Source organism: Schistocerca nitens, chromosome 1, assembly GCF_023898315.1.
Source record: "Schistocerca nitens isolate TAMUIC-IGC-003100 chromosome 1, iqSchNite1.1, whole genome shotgun sequence".
NCBI lineage: Eukaryota > Metazoa > Arthropoda > Insecta > Orthoptera > Acrididae > Schistocerca > Schistocerca nitens.
In genome coordinates, this window is record NC_064614.1 from 572,768,005 (window position 1) to 572,790,910 (window position 22,906).

At 42.6% G+C, this 22,906-nt stretch overlaps 1 protein-coding gene across 1 annotated transcript in view; it reads right to left on the reverse strand.

Annotated features, from left to right (window-relative positions):
- The window catches only part of LOC126255140 (protein lin-7 homolog C), a 65,274-nt gene that overhangs the window by 25,239 nt on the left and 17,129 nt on the right, over positions 1-22,906 (reverse strand). Inside the window, exons 2-3 of the mRNA XM_049955369.1 lie at positions 19,280-19,321; positions 1,979-2,337 (exon numbers count right to left, since the gene is read on the reverse strand). Of these exons, the coding sequence (XP_049811326.1) occupies positions 1,979-2,337; positions 19,280-19,321 (401 nt within the window). The remainder of the gene's footprint in view (positions 1-1,978; positions 2,338-19,279; positions 19,322-22,906) is intronic.

Sequence of the window (22,906 nt, forward strand, 5' to 3'; positions counted from 1 at the left end):
TAGAGAAGATCCAATGGAGAGCAGCGCGCTTTGTTACAGGATCATTTAGTAATCGTGAAAGCATTATGGAGATGATAGATAAACTCCAGTGGAAGACTCTGCAGGAGAGATGCTCAATAGCTCGGTATGGGCTTTTGTTAAAGTTTCGAGAACATACCTTCACCGAGGAGTCAAGCAGTATATTGCTCCCTCCCACGTATTTCTCGCGAAGAGACCATGAGGATAAAATCAGAGAGATTAGAGCCCACACAGAGGCATACCGACAGTCCTTCTTTCCACGAACAATATGAGACTGGAATAGAAGGGAGAACCGATAGAGGTACTCAAGGTACCCCCACGACACACCGTCAGGTGGCTTGCGGAGTATGAATGTAGATGTAGATGTACAGACAAAGAGATATGTTGCAAGTCTAGAGGATGAATAATCAATTAAAAGGTTATCCACAAAGAGGAAATGCTTCACAGGTCTTCAAACTGTGGACAATGTACTTTATAAACCTACAGCAGTTTACGAGAGTGTTGTCTCAGAATACCGTATGTGGTTTGTGAACTCCATTTTCTGTACATTCCTTTACAATGAGCATAAATTGCCTTCTTCAAACAGGACAGATTTATGCACAAAAAACATATCTAGGGGTGTACATGGTACCAGCTCCATGAATCAGTCAAGTTGCATTTCACAGATGCTTGACCTGAAATTCCAATAAATTCATGATTTGGTCAGCACTGGGAGAGGCAGGACAACTACTAACAATAGCTACATTTGTGTGTTTTTATCAGATAGGTGGTTAAACACATTAAAAACAGCTACATATTCTCACATTACAAGCAGTAGCCACATTATATAGAAGTGAGTCATTGTTTGTAGTATATTTCAAAATATAGAAACCCAAAAAATGTTTCATTTAACTTCATTTGTTTCATCCCACTGGTGGAGTGAGTGGGACTATTATAAAATTTGGTGAGATACAGCCTGAAGCACCGACATTTAACTGTCAACAGTTGAAAATTCATCTTTTCTGTTTAAAGTGAATGACCTATTTAGGTGAGGGTCTGCCAGCAACACTGCCATCAAGCTGGTACAAAAGTCAATTGCATCTAAGCAATATACACGCATGTGAAAAACAAGCACTATCCAATGTGCGTGACTACATACTGATTTTCTGTAGCAGATTCCATAGAGCTCGGACTGCAACAAAACTTTCAATACTCATTCACCACTTCTGCACATTGCTTACCTTGAAGTTAAGATTGAGCAAGAAAGGAAAGATCTCAGTGAGTGAGACATTATAGTCACCAGAGATGGAGTACTACATCAGGTGGAGTTTAGGGAAGGATTCTTTTGTGGTCTTCCCAATATATTACCCTGCTAGTCACCTGAAATGATTTTTCTTAAAAACACAGAAAATTTTAATCTTGAGACTAAACAAGGATTTTAACCTTGCTCCTGACAAATCCAAGATTACTGTCATAACCTATGCATCATCTTGCTTGAAGTGCTATGCACGGAAATCCAAAAAATGTTATCATCATGTATTTGACACAGTGTCCAGAAAATTATCACTGAGAATGACATTGGTAAAATGAGCACTTTTATTCTACCATGTGTCGACCCATTATCCAAACTCTGTCTACAAAAATGGTTCAAATGGCTCTGAGCACTATGGGACTTAACATCTGAGGTCATCAGTCCCCTAGACTTAGAACTACTTAAACCTAACTAACCGAAGGACATCACACACAGCCATGCCCGAGGCAGGATTCGAACCTGTGACTGTAGCAGCAGCATGGTTCCGGACTGAAATGCCTAGAACCATTCAGCCACAGCGGCCGGCAAACTCTGTCTACAAATATGATCCTTCACATCACACACACACACACACACACACACACACACACACTTACAAACTAGCATGCAATCAAGAATCAGAGAGACAAAGAAACAGTCTGACTGAACTGTGAGCATCTTTTTACTTACAACACCATTCACAGAAAGTAGCTGATCTCCTCTCTTCAGGCCTCCATGACGATCTGCTACACCTCCGGGAATTATGCGGGATATGTATATAGGAGAGTTTTGTTCTTTTCCACCCATAACATTAAAGCCAAGCCCTTCTTCTGTTTTAGGTAATTCTACTACTCTCGGATGGGCATGTCCTTCACTAGCAGCAAAAGCTGCTACAGTTGCCTTAGCTGTTGCAGAGGCCCGTATATCCTGTGACCCTTGAATATCTACTGTCTCATAAACATGCTCATAGACTTCCCTGACAGCATTGAGAAAATCACTCTGGAGTACCTTATGTAGTGCAGCAAGTTTTGTAGCTGGCACTTCTCCACCTGAAAAAATTATTACGGTCATGATGTGGTAAATCTTTGAGGACTTGCATCTGCTACTGAATTATGGACAGCTTAGTTAAATATTAATTTGTTAAAATAAGATTAATAAGTGAGTTTATGTCTATTAATAATGGGTTTACTTACACATTCCGATATGTATAGGCAGGTGATGTATAATTTGTATGAGTATGTCTGTACAAATAGCACTTCATGACACAGATGACACAACACACAGTGGTTAGTGTAAGTCGAGCAAAAATTAGCAGCTGCTACACATTGTAAAAGTTTTAAGCTCAATTAACTAAAATAAAGGCATCTCAGATTCCCAAAGAATAACACAGGAACTAAAATACCGGTAACTCCTTATGAAAAGTTGTGTGTACTTTTTGTTGATTTATGATACTTCAGTTCGGACGCAAAAGAGTAGCCAAATCCTTGCAGGAATGGAGTAATGGATAGGGGCCACTACCCTCTAGCATGTGGGATATGGAGATTTTGGTCGAAGAGGCGATGTGTTTGGATAACCGAGGTGGTAAAGGCGACCCCTCATGTAAAGTGGGAAATCTGAGTTTGACTCCTGGTTGTGGACAAATTATCATTTGTTGCTGTTGGGTTTGCTCAATGCCAGACTGGAGCTAAATGTAAGGAATTTCTTTTGTCAAGTATCAAGTGAGCTTTTCTTCCACCCTTTTGGGGTCTTCTTTTTTAATCAAACACTTCTTAAAGATAAGTTGAATTAGTTTCAGGATGTCTTCCATTCCTTTTTTTATCAGCTCAATGGGAATTCCCACTGGACCTGAAGATATTCTATTTTTCAGTTTTTTTTACTGTAGTTCTGTTAAGGAAACACCAGCCACTATCTCCTCTTTAATTGTACATGATTCTAGCTGCAGGAACTCTTCTCGATTTTCTTTTACCATATTTTCATAGTATTTCTTTCATCTTCGTCAATGGTATGTTTAAGTTGTTCTTCTTCTCTTTTCTTGGGTCCTTTACTATTTCCCAGGCCCTTTTTTATTTGTTTCTCCTACATATCTCCCTACCTCCTCATATTTATTGCCCAAGACTTCAGTTTTTTGCCTTTATTAACTTTTTTTTCGTTTCCCTTCTGACTCTTAACATACAGTTTCCAACAATCATCTGGATCTTTCGTAGCTGAACATTTTCTGCATGCCTTCCGTTTATCTTGCAGCTGCTCTTCCATATTCTGACACCACCAGTTGTTATGGTACCTGTATTTAGGAATCTGAACTAATGCTTCATGGGTGGCTCATGTAATACATTTTTTACGCATTAATACACAACTTCTGCTGAACCTTCCTTTATCTTCCATATTTTTTTCTGCCAAACTTAACTTGTACAGGAATTGTATAGACTCAGTCTGGAGAAATTCTGGGTTATACCTTGGTCAGGACACTGTTGGTATTTTGAGTGTTCTCTGTTTCTATTTTTTATATTTAAAGAAAATTTTCACGTTTAGCAGCAGAAGCAGCCAGAGCGAGAGCACCAGCAGCAGCGAGTACTGTTTGTATAAAGCGTTTATTTTGCATTTTGTTTACGACCTTCCACTAAGGAAGGGATTCTATTTGTGTTTATCTGCTCTGCATAGAAACTAACAGTTCTTGATCGTTAGGAGAGAAATTTATTTTGTACTTATTTGCTGCGCTTAGCTTTTAAATAGTTTTTCTGGGAAAACCTAGCGTAGTTTTCGCGTCTCGTATTTCAGTGAGTGTTTCTTGATTATCAGAGTAGCTCATCAGAAGATTATCTTGGGAATTTGTCACCGTATAGAGTAGGGTAAACATAGTCATGTGTAGGGACTGTGGTTGTTGTGAGCGGACGCAAGGAGAATTGGCCACTCTTCGGGGGCAGGTGGAGGCTTTGTCTGTTAGGCTCATCGAGCTCGAGGCGCAGGCGTCGGCTCGTAGTGGCGTTGGGGCAACTGTGGTGAGACCTATGCCTACTTCGGTGGCCTTGGAATCACATGGAACCCCTGATGTCGCTGCGTCTTCCGGCAGTGAGCATCTTACCGGTCAGCCATCACTCCAGGGTGAATGGCGGACAGTGGTGGGCTCGCGCGTGCCTGGCCGAAAGGCGAAGGTGGGATCTGGCCGCGTGGCAGCTGCCTTACCCCTTTCCAACAGGTACAGGGTGCTTCCTAGTGGTGATGACATCGTTTCCGAGCCACCACAGGATGCCTCGCCTGTTGGGCCAGTGGCCGATTCTCCGGCAAGGTCCCGACAGTCACAGAGGGCGGGCCTATTAGTTATAGGGAGCTCCAACGTTAGGCGGGTTATGGAGCCCCTCAGGAAAATAGCGGGTAGGTCGGGGAAGAATGCCAGTGTGCACTCGGTGTGCTTGCCGGGGGGTCTCGTCCGTAATGTGGAGGAGGCCCTTCCGGCAGCTATTGAACGCACTGGGTGTGACTGGCTGCAGATAGTAGCACATGTCGGAACGAATGACGCCTGCCGCTTGGGTTCTGAGGCCATCCTTGGTTCCTTCCGGCGGCTGGCTGATTTGGTGAAGACAACCAGCATCGCACGCGGAGTGCAAGCTGAGCTTAATATCTGCAGCATAGTGCCCAGAGTCGATCGCGGTCCTCTGGTTTGGAGCCGTGTGGAGGGTCTAAACCAGAGGCTCAGACGACTCTGCGACTATAATGGTTGCAAATTCATCGACCTCCGTTATTGGGTGGAGAACTGTAGGGCCCCCCTAGACAGGTCAGGCGTGCACTACACACCGGAAGCAGCTACTAGGGTAGCAGAGTACGTGTGGCGTGTACACGGGAGTTTTTTAGGTTAGAGGGACCCCCCCTTGGGCGAAACGATAAAATACCTGACGGCTTACCAGAGAGAACATCAGCATCGTTGATAAAGAACGTCCGTCCTCAGAGACCAAAAACAGGAAAAGTTAACGTAATATTGGTAAACTGCAGGAGTATCCAGGGCAAGGTTCCTGAATTAGTATAGCTTATTGAAGGAAATAGTGCGCATATAGTATTAGGAACGGAAAGTTGGTTAAAACCGGAAGTGAACAGTAACGAAATCCTAGACACAGAATGGAATATATACCGCAAGGATAGGATAAACGCCAATGGTGGAGGAGTATTTATAGCAGTAAAGAATTCAATAATATCCAGTGAAGTTATTAGCGAATGCGAATGTGAAATAATCTGGGTTAAGTTAAGTATCAAAGGTGGGTCAGATATGATAGTCGGATGCTTCTATAGACCACCTGCATCAGCAACCGTAGTAGTTGAGCGCCTCAGAGAGAACCTGCAGAACGTCGTGAAGAAGTTTCGTGATCATACTATTGTAATAGGGGGAGACTTCAATCTACCAGGTATAGAATGGGATAGTCACACAATCAGAACTGGAGCCAGGGACAGAGACTCTTGTGACATTATCCTGACTGCCTTGTCCGAGAATTACTTCGAGCAGATAGTTAGAGAACCAACTCGTGAAGCTAACGTTTTAGACCTCATAGCAACAAATAGACCGGAACTTTTCGACTCCGTGAATGTAGAAGAGGGTATCAGTGATCATAAGTCAGTGGTTGCATCAATGACTACAAGTGTAATAAGAAATGCCAAGAAAGGAAGGAAAATATATTTGCTTAACAAGAGTGATAGGGCACAAATCGCAGAATATCTGAGTGACCACCATCAAACGTTCATTTCTGAGGAAGAGGATGTGGAACAAAAATGGAAAAAATTCAGAAACATCGTCCAGTACGCCTTAGATAAGTTCGTACCGACTAAGGTCCAAAGCGAGGGGAAAGATCCACCGTGGTATAACAATCATGTACGAAAGGTACTACGGAAACAAAGAAAGCTTCATCATAGGTTTAAGAGTAGTCGAATCATAGCTGATAAGGAAAAGCTGAACGAAGCGAAAAAGAGCGTAAAGAGAGCAATGAGAGAAGCATTCAACGAATTTGAACATAAAACATTGGCAAACAATCTAAACAAGAACCCTAAAAAGTTTTGGTCATATGTAAAATCGGTAAGCGGATCTAAATCCCCTATTCAGTCACTCGTTGACCACGATGGCACCGAAACAGAGGACGACCGAAGAAAGGCAGAAACACTGAATTCAGTGTTCCGAAACTGTTTCACTGCGGAAAATCTTAACACGGTCCCTGACTTCAGCCGTCGCACGGACGCCAAAATGGAAAATATTGAAATAAACGATATCGGAATTGAAAAACAACTGCTATCACTTAGTAGCGGAAAAGCATCCGGACCAGACGAGATACCCGTAAGATTCTACAGTGATTATGCTAAAGAACTTGCCCCCTTTCTATCAGCAATTTATCGTAGATCTCTGGAAGAACGTAAAGTACCTAGCGACTGGAAGAAAGCGCAGGTCGTTCCCATTTTCAATAAGGGTCATAAATCAGATGCGAATAATTATAGGCCTATTTCGCTTACGTCAATCTGTTGTAGAATAATGGAACATGTTTTATGTTCTCGTATTATGACGTTCTTAGACAATACAAATCTCCTTCATCATAACCAACATGGATTCCGCAAACAGAGATCATGTGAAATTCAGCTCGCCCTATTTGTCCAAGAAATTCGCAGTGCCGTAGACACTGGCGAGCAGATTGATGCCGTATTCCTGGACTGCAGGAAGGCATTTGATACGGTTCCGCACTTACGTTTAGTGAAAAAAATACGAGCTTACGGAATATCGGACCAGGTTTGTGATTGGATTCAGGATTTCCTAGAAGAAAGAACACAACATGTCATTCTTAACGGTTCAAAATCTGCAGATGTAGAGGTAATTTCGGGAGTACCGCAAGGAAGCGTGATAGGACCTTTATTGTTTACATTATACATAAATGACTTAGTTGACAACATCGGTAGCTCCGTGAGGCTATTTGCAGATGACACGGTTGTCTACAAGAAAGTAGCAACATCAGAAGACTCGTACGTACTCCAGGAAGACCTGCAGAGGATTAATGAATGGTGCGACAGCTGGCAGCTTTCCCTAAACGTAGATAAATGTAATATAATGCGCATACATAGGGGCAGAAATCCATTCCAGTACGATTATGCCATAGGTGGTAAATCATTGGAAGCGGTAACGACCGTAAAATACTTAGGAGTTACTATCCGGAGCGATCTGAAGTGGAATGATCACATAAAACAAATAGTGGGAAAAGCAGGCGCCAGGTTGAGATTCATAGGAAGAATTCTAAGAAAATGTGACTCATCGACGAAAGAAGTAGCTTACAAAATGCTTGTTCGTCCGATTCTTGAGTATTGCTCATCAGTATTTGGACCCTTACCAGGTTGGATTAATAGAAGAGATAGACATGATCCAGCGAAAAGCAGCGCGATTCGTCATGGGGACATTTAGTCAGCGCGAGAGCGTTACGGAGATGCTGAACAAGCTCCAGTGGCGGACACTTCAAGAAAGGCGTTACGCAATACGGAGAGGTTTATTATCGAAATTACGAGAGAGCACACTCCGGGAAGAGATGGGCAACATATTACTACCGCCCACATATATCTCGCGTAATGATCACAACGAAAAGATCCGAGAAATTAGAGCAAATACGGAGACTTACAAGCAGTCGTTCTTCCCACGCACAATTCGTGAATGGAACAGGGAAGGGGGGATCAGATAGTGGTACAATAAGTACCCTCCGCCACACACCGTAAGGTGGCTCGCGGAGTATAGATGTAGATGTAGATGTAGAAGGTCAATGCTACATTCCTGTCTTCTTTATAGCCTTGGATCCACAGTACGAAGTTGGGATCTTTGCCTTAATATAATGTAGTCTATTATGATCTTACATTTACGTGTAGGTTGAAAACACATGAATTTATGTTGAAAGTATCCATTCATTACCTTCTGTCCATACTCTCAGCATATATCAATCAGTCTTTCACCATTCTTACTACCTATATTCTCTCCAAAAGATCCCAGTACCTGGTCCTCATGGGCACTGCCAACCCTTACATTTAGGCAATATTATTTCTTTTTGCTAATATTCATCATTTCTGTATCATCTGTTGTTGCATATACTGCTATTGAAGCCAGAGTTACACCACAAATCAGTTTCTATTTTAATAATTCATTTGTTTATTTCCAATCAATTTTTATGCTCTTTTTCACTTTTTGTTTACAACAAGCAGTACTACTGCTTTTGCTCTTCATTTATCAGTGCCACTGCAATTTGTTCACATCATGTCTGGCTCCTCACCCTCAGTAGGGGCAATTATGTCCCTCTTATCCTTACCTAATTGTTTGAAGACCTCTTCTGTCTTAGTATTTAAGCCTTGTATATTCCAAGGTCTTATATTCAAAGTCCATTTTAATTAATTGGTTTGTTTTATGTTTCTGGTCCAGTTACAAGGCTTACTTTGAGGTTCTTTTTCAGGTTTAGTGTTTTTCCAGGCAACGGGGTGCAGGTCCATTGTCCCAACCCCTACAAAGAGGACCAGGTAATTTTTGTTCAAAGTTTTCTTCCTTCAACCTTTGGCGACTCAACATCCTACATATAAGGCAGCTTACACTACTTACTACTTTTAGTATTACTATCACTTCTCTTCTATTGAATGACCTTCAATACTTTAACTTATAAGCCTCAAATATTTACCATACACCTCCTTTCTTAAAAAAAAAGGAGTGTACTATTCATTACTATTATTGCAAAATCCATAGCAACATCTGGAAATTCTGTACTGTTTAGTATCTGAGTCGCACTTCTATGGCTAGCCATAAAGTAGTCCAGTTTATATTTTTTCAAATCTCCCTGTCTTCTTCGAGAATATTTTCAACTGAAATTTTAATACAGGAGAAATGTCGTAAGTCAGAAGCGGTGGTCAGAAGCTGACCTTGGGGATAATTGGTTTGGGTTCACAAGAAATATAGGAACAATGGAGACTGTCCTGACCCTATGACTTTTCTTAGGGGACAAGTTAAAGAAAGGCATTCAGGAAGCTGCACAGGAAATGAAAAAATTTGGAAAAGGAACTGAAGTTCAGTGATATGAAACAAAAACTTTGAGGTTTACCAAGTAAAAATTGGAGAAGAAGGCCAAGGGAAGCAGTTATTGGGATGAGACCTGCACAGGATAGAATAGTATGGAGAGGTGCACCAAACCAGTCTTCAGGCTGAAAATCACAGCAAAAGACAACTACAGTATACAGAGTCTCCTTAGCTATGTGAATGTATTTATGGATTTATGGTGTTTAACAGCTTTCAGGTATTTGTACAGAGCTATTTTTGCACTATACAATGGGCACCCATATTGTGTTCATCTGATGCAAAAAAACTAAACTGTACTGTAAAACAGAGATGCTTCATACAGTGCACCCCTGTGTTCTGCCTGTACTACTTATATTACCAAACAGCCCTCTCTTGTTATGTTTGTGATATTTGTAGATATGATGATTTAAAATTGAAGCTAGATGGAAATAATAAAAATTAATAATATAACAGCTTGTGACAGTTTTAAGATGTTGTTTCTAAATCATTTATGTGCTATGGAGCACAGGTTGTCGAAAATAAATGATATTATTCTGACCGTCCTGACAGAAGTTTTAACCATGCAGTTAAACCAACATTCACATGATTTCCAATCCTTCATACACAAAATGTCCCATTGTCAAAATATGCAATAGTTCTTGAAGTTAGCACAAGGTCTATGGTGTTAGTAGGCAGACATCACCCTCTAATGATAGCCCAAATATCAATATATGTCTATTGTGGGATGAGTCTCCTGAGGGAAGAATTTTAAGAAGCCAACTTCTGAAAGGATTCACAGAACACATTACTGAAAGGATTCACAGAACACATTACTATCTCTTAGATACATATCAAGTAATGGCAATAGTCAAATCACAGACATTCAGACTCCTACTGAGATGTACAGGACATTGTCCTTCCCCTGGAGCATTCACAAGTGGATCAGAAAGGGCACAATGCCACATAAGGCGTGTGAAGCCATTCAAGGTATGAAGTATGGAAAAGTTCCTGTAGATGGTGTATTAACTGACAAGAATGAAAATGGTGAATTAATTGCAGAATGTTAGTAGACGAATTCCTCCACAATTGTAGAGATGTTCTACTTAACAAGAAAGGAGAAGGGTAGATTAGTTTTTTGTATGTTCCTGGATCATGAAATATGGAATGATGCAGAATGCATCAATGGGTTTACAAATAACACTAGTTTTCTCTATGACAACACGACAAGCTGGCTATTTTCATAACTGTTTTTTTTTTCTTTTTAAATCTTAATCCACAAAAAAGATGAGAGTTACTAAACTACATACATATTATCTACTAATAATGTTATTTATGGAGCAGAAGACGTTACCAAGCATAAATGATTTAAATTTTTTACCTTTCATTATCTGCCAGCACTTTTAATTCACAGTTGAGACAGTAAAATATGTTTATGGCTGCATAATTTGTTCCTTTCGATCAAAGAGTAAGGTTAATTTGTGGGTAGTGGGGTCTATTTTTGTTCCTAGTGTTACTATTATTTTCAAATTGTGCCTCATTCTTCACAACAAATCTAATAAGAGAGTAAATCTATTGTAAGATTATTGTTAGGATGCCTAAGTTTTTAAACAGTTCCTACATGACATTTGAGAGTGGCCTTCAGATAACACCTTTACAGCACATTTAGCAAATTTCTGTTTGCCTACCACTTTGTGTCTGTGTGTGGAATTAAGATAGAAAATTATTCCATATGACATCAATGAATGGAAGTATGCAACGGAAGCTAATTTTTCTAATATTTTCATCATCAATTACACATACAGATTATGTTGCTGAACTTAGGCATTAGGAAATATCTGTAACATACGACTGTGATTTCAAAATCAAGTTCTTGTCAATACCTACACCTATGAATTTTGAACCATCACTTTTTTTTATTTCTTCATCTAAATCTGCATGTATTCTCTGCAAACCACCATGAGGTGCATGGCAGAAGGTACATGTCATTGTATCAGTTATTAGGTTTTCTTCCCTTTCCATTCATGTATGGAGTGAGGGAAGAATGATTGATTGAATGCTTCTATGCATGCAGTAATTATTATAATTTTATCCCCAAGATACCTATGTGAGCAATACATAGGGGGTTGTAGTATATTGCTAGGGTCGTTTGAAGCAAGTTCTTGAAACTTAGTTAATAGACTTTCTCGGGATAGTTTACATCTATTTTCAAGAGTCTTCCAGTTACGTTCATTCAGTATCTCTGCAACACTCTCACACAGATCAAACAAGCCTATGGCCAATCCTGCTGCCCTTCTCTGTATATATTCAATATCCCCTGTTAGTCTTATCTGATACAGGACCCACACTCTCGGGCAATATTCTAGAACTGGTCGCACAAGTGATTTGTAAGCAACCTCCATTGTAGACTGATTGAACTTCCCCAGTATTCTACCAATAAACTAAAGTCTACCACCTGCTTTATCCACAACTGAGCTTATGTGATCATTCCCTTTCATATCCTTACTAATTGTTACACCCAGGTATTTGTATGTGTTGACTGATTCCCAACAGTGACTCACTGATATATAGTCAAAGGGTAGTACATGTTTTCATTTTGTGAAGCGTAAAATTTTACATTTGTGAACATTTAAACAAAGTTGCTGATCTTTGGACCACTTTGAAATCTTATTAAGATCTGACTGAACATTTATGCAGCTTCTTTCAGACCGTACTTCATCGTAGATAAAAGCATCATCTGCAAAAAGTTTGAGGTTACTACTAACACTGTCTGTAAGGCAACTAATATAGAATGTGAACAGAAAGGGTCCCAAGGCACTTCTCTGGGGCACACCTGAACTTACTTTTACATCTGTGATAACTCTCCATCCAAGATAACATGCTGTGTCCTCCCTATCAAAAAGTCCTCAATTCATTCATAAATTTCACTTTATACCCCATATGATCACACATTTGACAATAAGGCATAGATGTGGTACTGAGTAAAATGGTCTTTAGAAATCAAGAAATACTGCATCTGACTGACTCCCTGATCCAAAGTTTTCAGTAGTGTCATGCAAGAAAAGTGCAAGTTGGGTTCCACATGATCATTGTTTTTGGAATCTATGCTGGTTGGCATTGAGGTCATTCTATTTAAGATATCTCATTATATTTCAGCCTAATGTGTTATAAGATTCTGCAACAAATTGGTGTCAAGGATATTGGACAGTAGATCTGTGGATCACTTCTACTACCCTTCTTTTAAACAGTTATGACCCGTGTTCCCCCTCCAAGAACTAGCCCTCAGTTTCATTTCCTGTCATTTGCTAAGGACTGAACACTAACTTTGGCACCACTGACAGCCTTTACACACGACCACAATTTCTTTGTTTATTTCGGAAATACCATTTGAAAATATTCTGCTACAGTAGTCATTGAAGGCATCACACATTGTTCTCTTGACAGCCAAATGCATTTCATTCAGAACCTTTCTATCTATAGCCCTATGCCTTGTTTTACACCTATTATACAGTAATCTCTGTTTCTTTAGAAGTTTATTTACAGAGATGTCATGTGGCGTTGTTACTGATGGTGAGATATGTTGTTTAGTACAGAAATGAATGAAATGTGCTTTTGCTACATTAAGTGAGGGAACATTTATTAAGAAGCAATCAACATTACTTTTAAATAGTTCACTTATTTCATCTTGGGTTGCAGCAGCTCAGTTGAGCTCTATTATGATGCTCAAATCATCAGCGACGAGTACTATTTCTGTCTTGTTAGCATACATTTATATATGGCAAACACAGTGGTGGCCCCAGAACTGAAACCCATGTAATGCCAGTAATAACTTTTCCCCACACAGAGGAATAACAAAGACACAACTGATGGGAACAAAGGGGGTGGGGGAGAGGAGCAAAGGGGGGGGGCGAGCAAAGGGGGGGGCGAGCAAAGGGGGGGGCGAGCAAAGGGGGGGGCGAGCAAAGGGGGGGCGAGCAAAGGGGGGGCGAGCAAAGGGGGGGGCGAGCAAAGGGGGGGGCGAGCAAAGGGGGGGCGAGCAAAGGGGGGGGGCGAGCAAAGGGGGGGGGCGAGCAAAGGGGGGGCGAGCAAAGGGGGGGGGCGAGCAAAGGGGGGGGGGCGAGCAAAGGGGGGGGGCGAGCAAAGGGGGGGGCGAGCAAAGGGGGGGGCGAGCAAAGGGGGGGGCGAGCAAAGGGGGGGGGCGAGCAAGGGGGGGGGCGAGCAAAGGGGGGGGCGAGCAAAGGGGGGGGGGCGAGCAAAGGGGGGGGGCGAGCAAAGGGGGGGGGGCGAGCAAAGGGGGGGGGGCGAGCAAAGGGGGGGGCGAGCAAAGGGGGGGCGAGCAAAGGGGGGGGGCGAGCAAAGGGGGGGGGGGCGAGCAAAGGGGGGGGGCGAGCAAAGGGGGGGCGAGCAAAGGGGGGGGGGCGAGCAAAGGGGGGGGGGCGAGCAAAGGGGGGGGGCGAGCAAAGGGGGGGGGGGCGAGCAAAGGGGGAGGGGAGCAAAGGGGGAGGGGAGCAAAGGGGGAGGGGAGCAAAGGGGGAGGGGAGCAAAGGGGGAGGGGAGCAAAGGGGGAGGGGAGCAAAGGGGGAGGGGAGCAAAGGGGGAGGGGAGCAAAGGGGGAGGGGAGCAAAGGGGGAGGGGAGCAAAGGGGGAGGGGAGCAAAGGGGGAGGGGAGCAAAGGGGGAGGGGAGCAAAGGGGGAGGGGAGCAAAGGGGGAGGGGAGGAAAGGGGGAGGGGAGGGGAGGAAAGGGGGAGGGGAGGGGAGGAAAGGGGGAGGGGAGGGGAGGAAAGGGGGAGGGGAGGGGAGGAAAGGGGGAGGGGAGGGGAGGAAAGGGGGAGGGGAGGGGAGGAAAGGGGGAGGGGAGGGGAGGAAAGGGGGAGGGGAGGGGAGGAAAGGGGGAGGCGAGGAAAGGGGGAGGCGAGGAAAGGGGGAGGCGAGGAAAGGGGGAGGCGAGGAAAGGGGGAGGCGAGGAAAGGGGGAGGCGAGGAAAGGGGGAGGCGAGGAAAGGGGGAGGCGAGGAAAGGGGGAGGCGAGGAAAGGGGGAGGCGAGGAAAGGGGGAGGCGAGGAAAGGGGGAGGCGAGGAAAGGGGGAGGCGAGGAAAGGGGGAGGCGAGGAAAGGGGGAGGCGAGGAAAGGGGGAGGGGAGGAAAGGGGGAGGGGAGGAAAGGGGGAGGGGAGGAAAGGGGGAGGGGAGGAAAGGGGGAGGGGAGGAAAGGGGGAGGGGAGGAAAGGGGGAGGGAGGCGGAGGTGGTGGGATGGAGGAGGAGGCAGGGGGAGGGAGGAGGCAGGGGGAGGGAGGGGTGGGAGAGGGAGGGGAGGGAGAGAGGGAGGGGAGGGGGAGGGAGAGGGAGGGGGGAGGGAGAGGGAGGGGGAGGGAGAGAGGGAGGGGGAGGGGAAGGAGAGGGAGGGAGCAGAGGGAGGGGAGGGAGGGGGTGGGAGGGGGAGGGAGGGGGAAGGGGGCAGGAGGGGGGAAGGGGGCGGGAGGGGGTAGGTCTGGAATTATTAGAGGAACAAGAAAACAAACATGTATCAGGGAACAGACTGCTGGAGAACACAACTATGACAGTAGCTAATTGTTTTCTTTTATCCACTATTATTTCTGTTCTTATAAGCATGGAATTTTTAACCTTCTTAATGTAGATTTCCAGCTTTCAAGCCTGGCAATGGAAGGAAGATTGATAAGGTTTTAATGTACTGTTTATGACAGTGTCATTAAAAATGAAATGTAAGCTTGGGTTATAGAAAGTTACAGGAGGAAGTTCGCCATGTCATTTCTAAGCAACCATCCTAGCAGTTGGTGTAAGTGATTTACAGAAACCACCAAAAATATAAATCTCGGTGGCTAGATGTGGTTTTGAACTGCTGTACAAGTAAATGAGAATCCAGTGTTTAACACTGAACCACCTTGCAATGTAGGCTGACCACTGTATTGTGTCCTACTGATCTTGGTATAACACAAAATAATAAAATCCTTACACATTCCGTGTACAGTATCTGAAATATAATTCACTATGTCTAACAGACATAGTAAAAATGTGTAAGGGAGCTACTACTAGCCATTCAGCTAAACAATATTGAATGCAATTAAGTACATATTCCTCTCAGGACACCACCACCTCGTAGAAGCATTGTCAATACAGGTGGAAAGGCTTGTATGTTCGCAAGAAGCTAAGGGCTATGCTGATTGTAGCACTGCTACTGGTAGTGGATGAAGGAGACAAAAAGTGTCCCCACAACTCCCTATATCTCCCCTACCTATTCCCACAGTCCTCCCCTAGTCACCCAGATACCCAATCCGAGGCGTAATGCGATCCATGCTGAGGGATGCGTGGTGCATGGGCAGACGTGTCATTAACGGAGCCTTAGGGATACCAAGAGACCTCAACAAGTAAATTTCCTTGCACCGGATGGAGTTCTGTGGTGTCAACTGAATACATCCTGAATTCTTGTTGGACCAAAATGGAGAACACAGAAAACAAAATAAAAACTGAGGGACTTGACGTGACCTCAAACATCCAAGGTTTGGTGCTGGAACTGATGGAAGCGGTTTCTGCAATTGGACTGGGCAATAGACCAGTCCAAGAAATAGAAACTGCTACTGAGAAGGTCAAGAGCAAATCCTTGTCTGGAAAATAGATAAGGAAACTCCTCAAAGAACAAGAAGAAGTGGAAGGCAAAAAATGTCCTCCTTAACACAGATGAGGGGAAGTAAAGGCTCTTGAACCTAAGACCTCCAAACAAAGACTGCCTCACAGTTAATCTAAATCTAAGACAGGAAACAAGAGAACAACGGAGCAGTCTAACACCCCAAATTCTCACAATATATGGATCCAGACAAAGCTGAGGCAGGAAATAGGGAAACAGACCTACTGAATTGCAATCTCAGTTTTTGAGATGGCAGTTATCCAACAGGATATCCACTGGTAAATATCATCTTACATCAAATAGAGTTTGTTTAGATGGATCTCTTCGAGAAGACTGGGGAGAGGCTCAGGAAAAGGGGGGGGGGGGGGGATAAAAGTGCAGGATCCAAATTCAGGAGGGTCTATCTGAACAAAAGCACCCTTATCTTTGTCTGTGAGGAGATGGGAACAGTGGGATGACTTTAATGAGATGGTGATCGAAATACTACCATTACGACTACATATTTAGAAAACTGCCCGATCACAAAGAACTGCACAAACAGGAATGTACCTTGGTGGAACGACAGTCTCGAAATGCAAAGAAAGTAGGTAAGAAGACCGTTCAACCTTGCATGGAAGAAAAAACAATTGGCAAAATATGTGGAGGCCCTTGTCTCATACCTTGGTATCAAACAAGTAAAGCTATATTCTTGGAAGGTATTCTTTACAAAATCCTTACTAGAATATCAACTAATCCAAGTGGTATTTTAAGGAAGAAAGATAGTGAGTATACAAGGACAGCAAGTGAGGTGCTGGATGCACTCCACAAGACTCACCTTCCTCAAGGCACATTGGCAGATAACACAGAGCAGGAATAAGTCCCTGAGGGACACTGGTTTACAGGTAATCATAGGAAAAACTGGGAATCTGCCACAGAATAAGCTGATTTAAAAAAAAAAATCCAGTAGGCAGTGGGAATGTTTCAACCATTCAAGTCACCAGGACTAGAAGGTATCTTCCCAGCTCTACTGCAACAAACACAAGAAAATTTTATTAGATTCCTATGTGGACTCTTTGGGGACAGCCTAACAGCACAAATCATTCCTAATGCTTGGAGGACACTGAGGGTTGTTTTCATTCTGAAGCTAGGGAGAACTGATCCTACCAAGGCAGGGATATGAGGCCGATCAGTCTGTCAACCTTTCTTCTAAGTCATTAGAAAAAGTGGTTAATGTGCATATTATCGAGATTAATTGAGGTTCCTCTACATGTAAACCAACACACATATGAAAAAGGGAAATAATGTCAAAGAGTACTTTACCATCTTCTTGGGAAGGTGGAAAAAGCTCTGCTCTTTCAGGAAATAGCCCTCTGCAGCTTCCTGGATATCAAAGGAGCTTTTACCAACACAACCTTTGAATCCATGGTTAGAGCTGCAGAAGAGCATGGTGCTGAGACCACCATATGCAGGTGGATTAGGAACATGCTAAGTAGAAGAAGGATAGAAGCCACCGTGGTGAATGAGAAAATGGTTATCAACAGCAGCTTGTGGTGTCCACAAGGAGGAGTTTTGTCCCCACTATTGTGGAACTGAATGGTAATGAACTCATTGAAGAACTAAATGCTAGAGGCTACTTTTGCCAAGAGTACACAGATGATTTAATTGTACTAATATTTGGCAAATTTGCTAGTAATGATATAAACTAGACATTGCAGAAAATTAGTGCAGAAAAAAAGGAACTACAGTTAGTCCCAAAAAACCTATTTTTGTACCATTTATGAGGAAGCAAACCCAGCACATATACTGGAATCTTGAGCTCCTTAATGGAACAGTACCAGCAGAGAGGGGTAATGAAGTAGCCACGTATAACTTGGGATGCAAAACTATCATTACCCCCTCATATAAAGAACATATATTCCAAGGCAGAAGGTTCTCTTATGAGCACTAGAAAGGAATGTAGTAAAAATTGGGGTCTAAAGACACAAGGAGTATGTACTGGACATACACCTCTGTAATAAGACTTATGATAATTTATGGGGCTACAGTAAGGTAGAATCAAGGAGCTTGGCAAGGTGCAGGGACTGGCCTGTATAACCATAAACAGGTGGAATAAGTAGTACACCCACTGTTGGGATGGAGATCATCTTGGACATGCCCTTGTTACACCTTTGGCTTACAGTGGGGGAAGTGGTGTACAGGTTAAAAATTAGAACTAACTGTTGATTCTTTTAGGATATCCAGAATCTCATACCATTATAGCAAGTGTGGTAAATACAGGAAGGGTCAGGGAAATATCGGCTGACCATACAATAACTTACAGCTGCTTCTATAAATCCTTCAGTGTAACAACCAGAAGAGGAGAGCAGTGGAAAAATGAACTACAACATTATTAAGGAAATACAGTCTGGTTTATTGAGGGGTTGAAAACAGATGAAGGGACTGCAGCCAAAATATATAGGGTACAGCCTAGACTGGACACAGCAGTCTCTTTAGGAAACTGGCCACAGTATTCCATTTGGAAATATCCATTATCTGAGTGCATGTGGAGGAGAACTTGAGTAGGTGCTACAAGGATTATGGCACCTACATTTATTCAGAAAGCCAAACAACTCTGAAATCTCCTCTGCAATGAGATAAGATCATGGCAGAATGCTGTGAAACCCTTGGGAGACTGGGGGAAAGCAACAGGGTAAACCTACTGTGGTCCCTGGTCACTCAGGGATTAGTGGCAATGAACAAGCTGATAAGACTGGCCAGGACAGGTGCAATGCATCACTAAGGCAGTGGTAAAATCAAAACTGCTACCTGGATCAGAAGATATCACGCAGAACACGGACGGGACTTTGGCCCAAAAACAAAAACATGGCAAGCTAATGATGTTGAAGCTGTGTTTCACAATAACCCTTCAGTTGAAAAGGAAACATATTAAACTCATCAAAGGACTCATGACTGGAACTTTAATTTTTACACACAATGGGTATACAGGAAGAAATCCTTAAGTGTAGACTATGTGGTTAGGATGATAAAATTGCACCACACCTAATCTTCCAATGTGAAGCTCTAGCATACAAAAAACATAGACTTTTCAAGCCAATAGAACATGAAGAAATTGTGTCTAATAAGGGCAAGGAAGGGGCCTGGTACTACTTCTTAAGGGTTCTGGTTGGCTTTACTAGAATTACACAGAGTGAAACAGCGCAATTAACTCCAGTTTTGGGTGGGTGGGCTCCAGTGAGTTAAGACATCAGTTGCTCTCGTCTCGCTGCATATTCAAATCAAACCAAGCACACATTATTTTCTTATTTATAACTATGCTGGAGACGTTAATATTGAATATACTTACTTTTTTCCAGTTTTTCAAGGAGCTCAATAGCTCTCTTCACATCTGGAACAAAAAAAGAATTGCACAAATAAGATTCTATTTTCTGACAGTGAGACGGTAAGAGTTAATTAAAATGTGCAACTGGTGTCACTAAAATTCCCTTCATTCTAGTCCACAAATGTAAAAATTATAGACTTCAATGATTTGTGTAGCATATTCCAGTACTCACAACATCTCACAAAATGTATAAAGCTAGTTTTAGATGTGTCATGACATCCTGTGACTACAAGAAGTTTCTGAATGTAGCTTGCATTTCCTGTTCCACCTTATACTTCAATTTCATCAATGTTGTCATTTTAAGTATTTTTCTGTATAACTGAATTTTAGTGCATCATGCTTCTCTAATGTCTACAAACTACTTTCCATTTTTATTTAGTGTACATTTTCCAAGCACTAAGTTTCATAATACTATTTCTTGATTTCCTATCCACGTTTCAAAAATCAGTGTGTCATTTGATATTTTTCACATGTATTAACTGATTTTTCATTAGCATATTGTATTCCTACACAAACTCCAGATATCCCCTGATGTTTCCATACATTATACAGTCTGTTTTTAATCATCATACATGCATTCCTGCTACAGCTCTTTAAAAAATATTGACATCTCAATATTTTTCTCAAAAAATATTGATACATATTTGCAATATTTCTTTTCCTGATATATCAATACCGAAGTAGCAATAGCGAGTGCTGTTATTTTTATTTTATATTCTATTTTTCTTGCAATTTTCAGTAAATATTGTTCTTTTGAAACTGCAATAGAACAGAATTTTACTTTCACTGTCTGAAGGAGTCTTACTACTTTCTAAGCTTTCATTACATCCAGTCTTCCTCCCACAGTGTGAAGCAAGTAGAAGTGGCACAAAGAAGAAGTCCGACTGCACTGGGGTGGGGGTGGGGACGTTGGTGGGATTACAAGATTCCTGACGTGAAGAAATACCACACCAGTTGCATTAAAAAATGATTCTTCAAAAACAGTTGCTGAAAATGATGAACAAAAATCTAAATGACAAGACTGGTCTTTGCAGTGGGCAAAGATATGTGAGTGGAAATGCTGACGCCATCAGTGCTACTAACAAAAACTGCAACGTCTAACTTCACCATGCAATTCTGACACAAGTACTAGGTCGCTAGTGTTTGCAGAAATGAAAAAACTGGGAAGCCGACAGGAGATGTTCTGGACAAATCCAATATGTGATAAAACCGAATGATGGACCCATTGGACACCTTTTACTGTGCCACTTATATACAGTTACCATAGTTAGCAAAGTGGTTATCACCAAGTGTGAACATGCATCATTTTCCTTTCAATTCTTGCTCTAAGGGGGATAACCAGGCTGCTAACTTGTTGATGTACAGAATGTCTAATAATAAATCAACACTTAAATACACACCTCTGAAACTGGCAGTATACAGGGTGAAGCGAAATTCACGCACTCGAGTCTCACAGCGCGACTCCTCACATTCCAGCGGTAAAAAATTTCGTCCGGCGAGTATACCCGGCAAAAAGGATGTTACAGAGTGGCAATCTGGTACCACTGTAACTACATGTATGGTAACTACCTCTGTCAGTACACAACAGTTGTGCTGTACAGTTGGTGCAGGGGGTAGAGTTAAGGGTTAGTGAGCAGGAGGTCAATGGTTCGATCCTGGGTTGAAGCATATGTTTTTTGTTAGGTAAATGTAGTCCAGGTGGTACTGTATCTGGCATTTTATTCATCAATAGCGATTGCAGCGGGTCATATAGAAACCATTTGCACTTGCACAGCCGCGTGGTCTGAGGCGCCTTGTCACGGTCCGTGCAGCTCCCCCCCGTCGGAGGTTCGAGTCCTCCCACAGGCGCGCGCGTGTGTGTGTGTGTGTGTGTGTGTGTGTGTGTGTGTGTGTTTTGTCCATAGCATAAGTTTACGTTAAATTAAGTAGTGTGTAGTATTAGGGTCCAATGGCACTTACATAATACAATCGTAGAAATGGAAGATTGGTCACCTTTGAAAGAGGCCTTTCCATGCCATGGGTGTGAATTTATCGCACCACTTCATCTACTACATGCGAACCTGTTTTCTTTGTATCCTCCTCCAACGGCACCACAGACTAGTACCAACTATTATTTTTGCCTCATTCATGTGCATTACATTTTATTATGGCCTTATGTTACCAGTAGGACTAGCAATGTGCTTTGTGAATAATGTCCAAACTCGGTTATTATTTGTATGTGATATCACCATGGTCCCACTAATTATGTCTTTCAACACTGAGTCTGGTAACCACATGCTATTCAGTACATATCTCAATGCATTATTATTATTATTATTATTATTATTATTATTATTATTCTATCGATGGGATTTTGGAAACATCACGTATGTTACTGTTAGGGAAACAGTGTAATTTGAAACCGAACATTTCACAATTAGTGGTGTCTGGATGAATCATGCAGAACAATATCTGTCAGAGGGGTAATGCGTGTTAGGTGGAACAGGGCGCAGGACCAACGGCGTTTTAGTACTTTATGCACTGTCTACCAAACAGGGACTAGTTGCAAGCAGAGTAAAGCGGCTGTGACAGACTCCAATATACATGCATACACGTATCGAATTTTCTCATTGCAAACCTCTAAACCAGTGTGGCAGATGTATGGCATACACAAACAATGAATATGTGGATATGCTTGGTCCTTGGTGCATCTGATAACCGGGCTGGTGTTGCCGCTCGTGAATATGCTGCTAGACATCCTCGTCGACGCCATCCATATAAAAATGTGCTTTGTTGTCTGGAGCTGCACCTTCGGGAGTCAGGTTCTCTCCTTCCACCATTGCGTGACAGAAGTCGTCCAAGGACTCGCCGTACTACAGCAACTGAGGAAGCTATTCTGGAGGTCATACACCAAGAACCTTCAGTGAAGTACACAGAACATAGCAAGGCAGCTGTGTGTGTCACAATGCACGGTCATTAACATGCTGCACAAGCATGGGCTGCACCCCTATCGTCATGCTTTCCAGCAACACCTGCATCCTGCAGACCGCCATCCGTATTTGGACAGAACATTTTCAGGGAAACTTGGATGTGGAGGTCCACTTGGATGGCCATCACATTCATGTGACCTAAATCCCCTGGATGTCTCCCTATGGGGACACCTGAAGGAGCACGTGTACTCTACTCTGCCAACAAATGTGGAAGAATTGGTAGCGCTTATTCATGCAGCTCTTGTTACTGTTGATGCAACTTTTCTGCAAAGGGCCCAGAGCTGTATGATCAGGCAGGTTGCGGAATGTTTGGACGTGCAGGGAGGTTGCTTTGAGCATATGTTGTTCTGAGTAGAACATATTTTGTTGTGAAGGTCTTGTGGTCATTAATATGGACATTATTATTGTCAGTGGTTACTAATGTGTGACATCTGAGCACTCATGTTACATTTAGTACAAATTACAAGTAGATGATGTGTTATTGTACTGTGCTATCATCTTTAGCATCTCAAAACTGATATTGTTTTTGTAGTTATTTTGTCCTATGACAGGTCATTTGTTTGCACTGTCTGTTTCTTATTTGTCTAACCACGTATTTGTTGTGTTCAGCATTACAAAATGT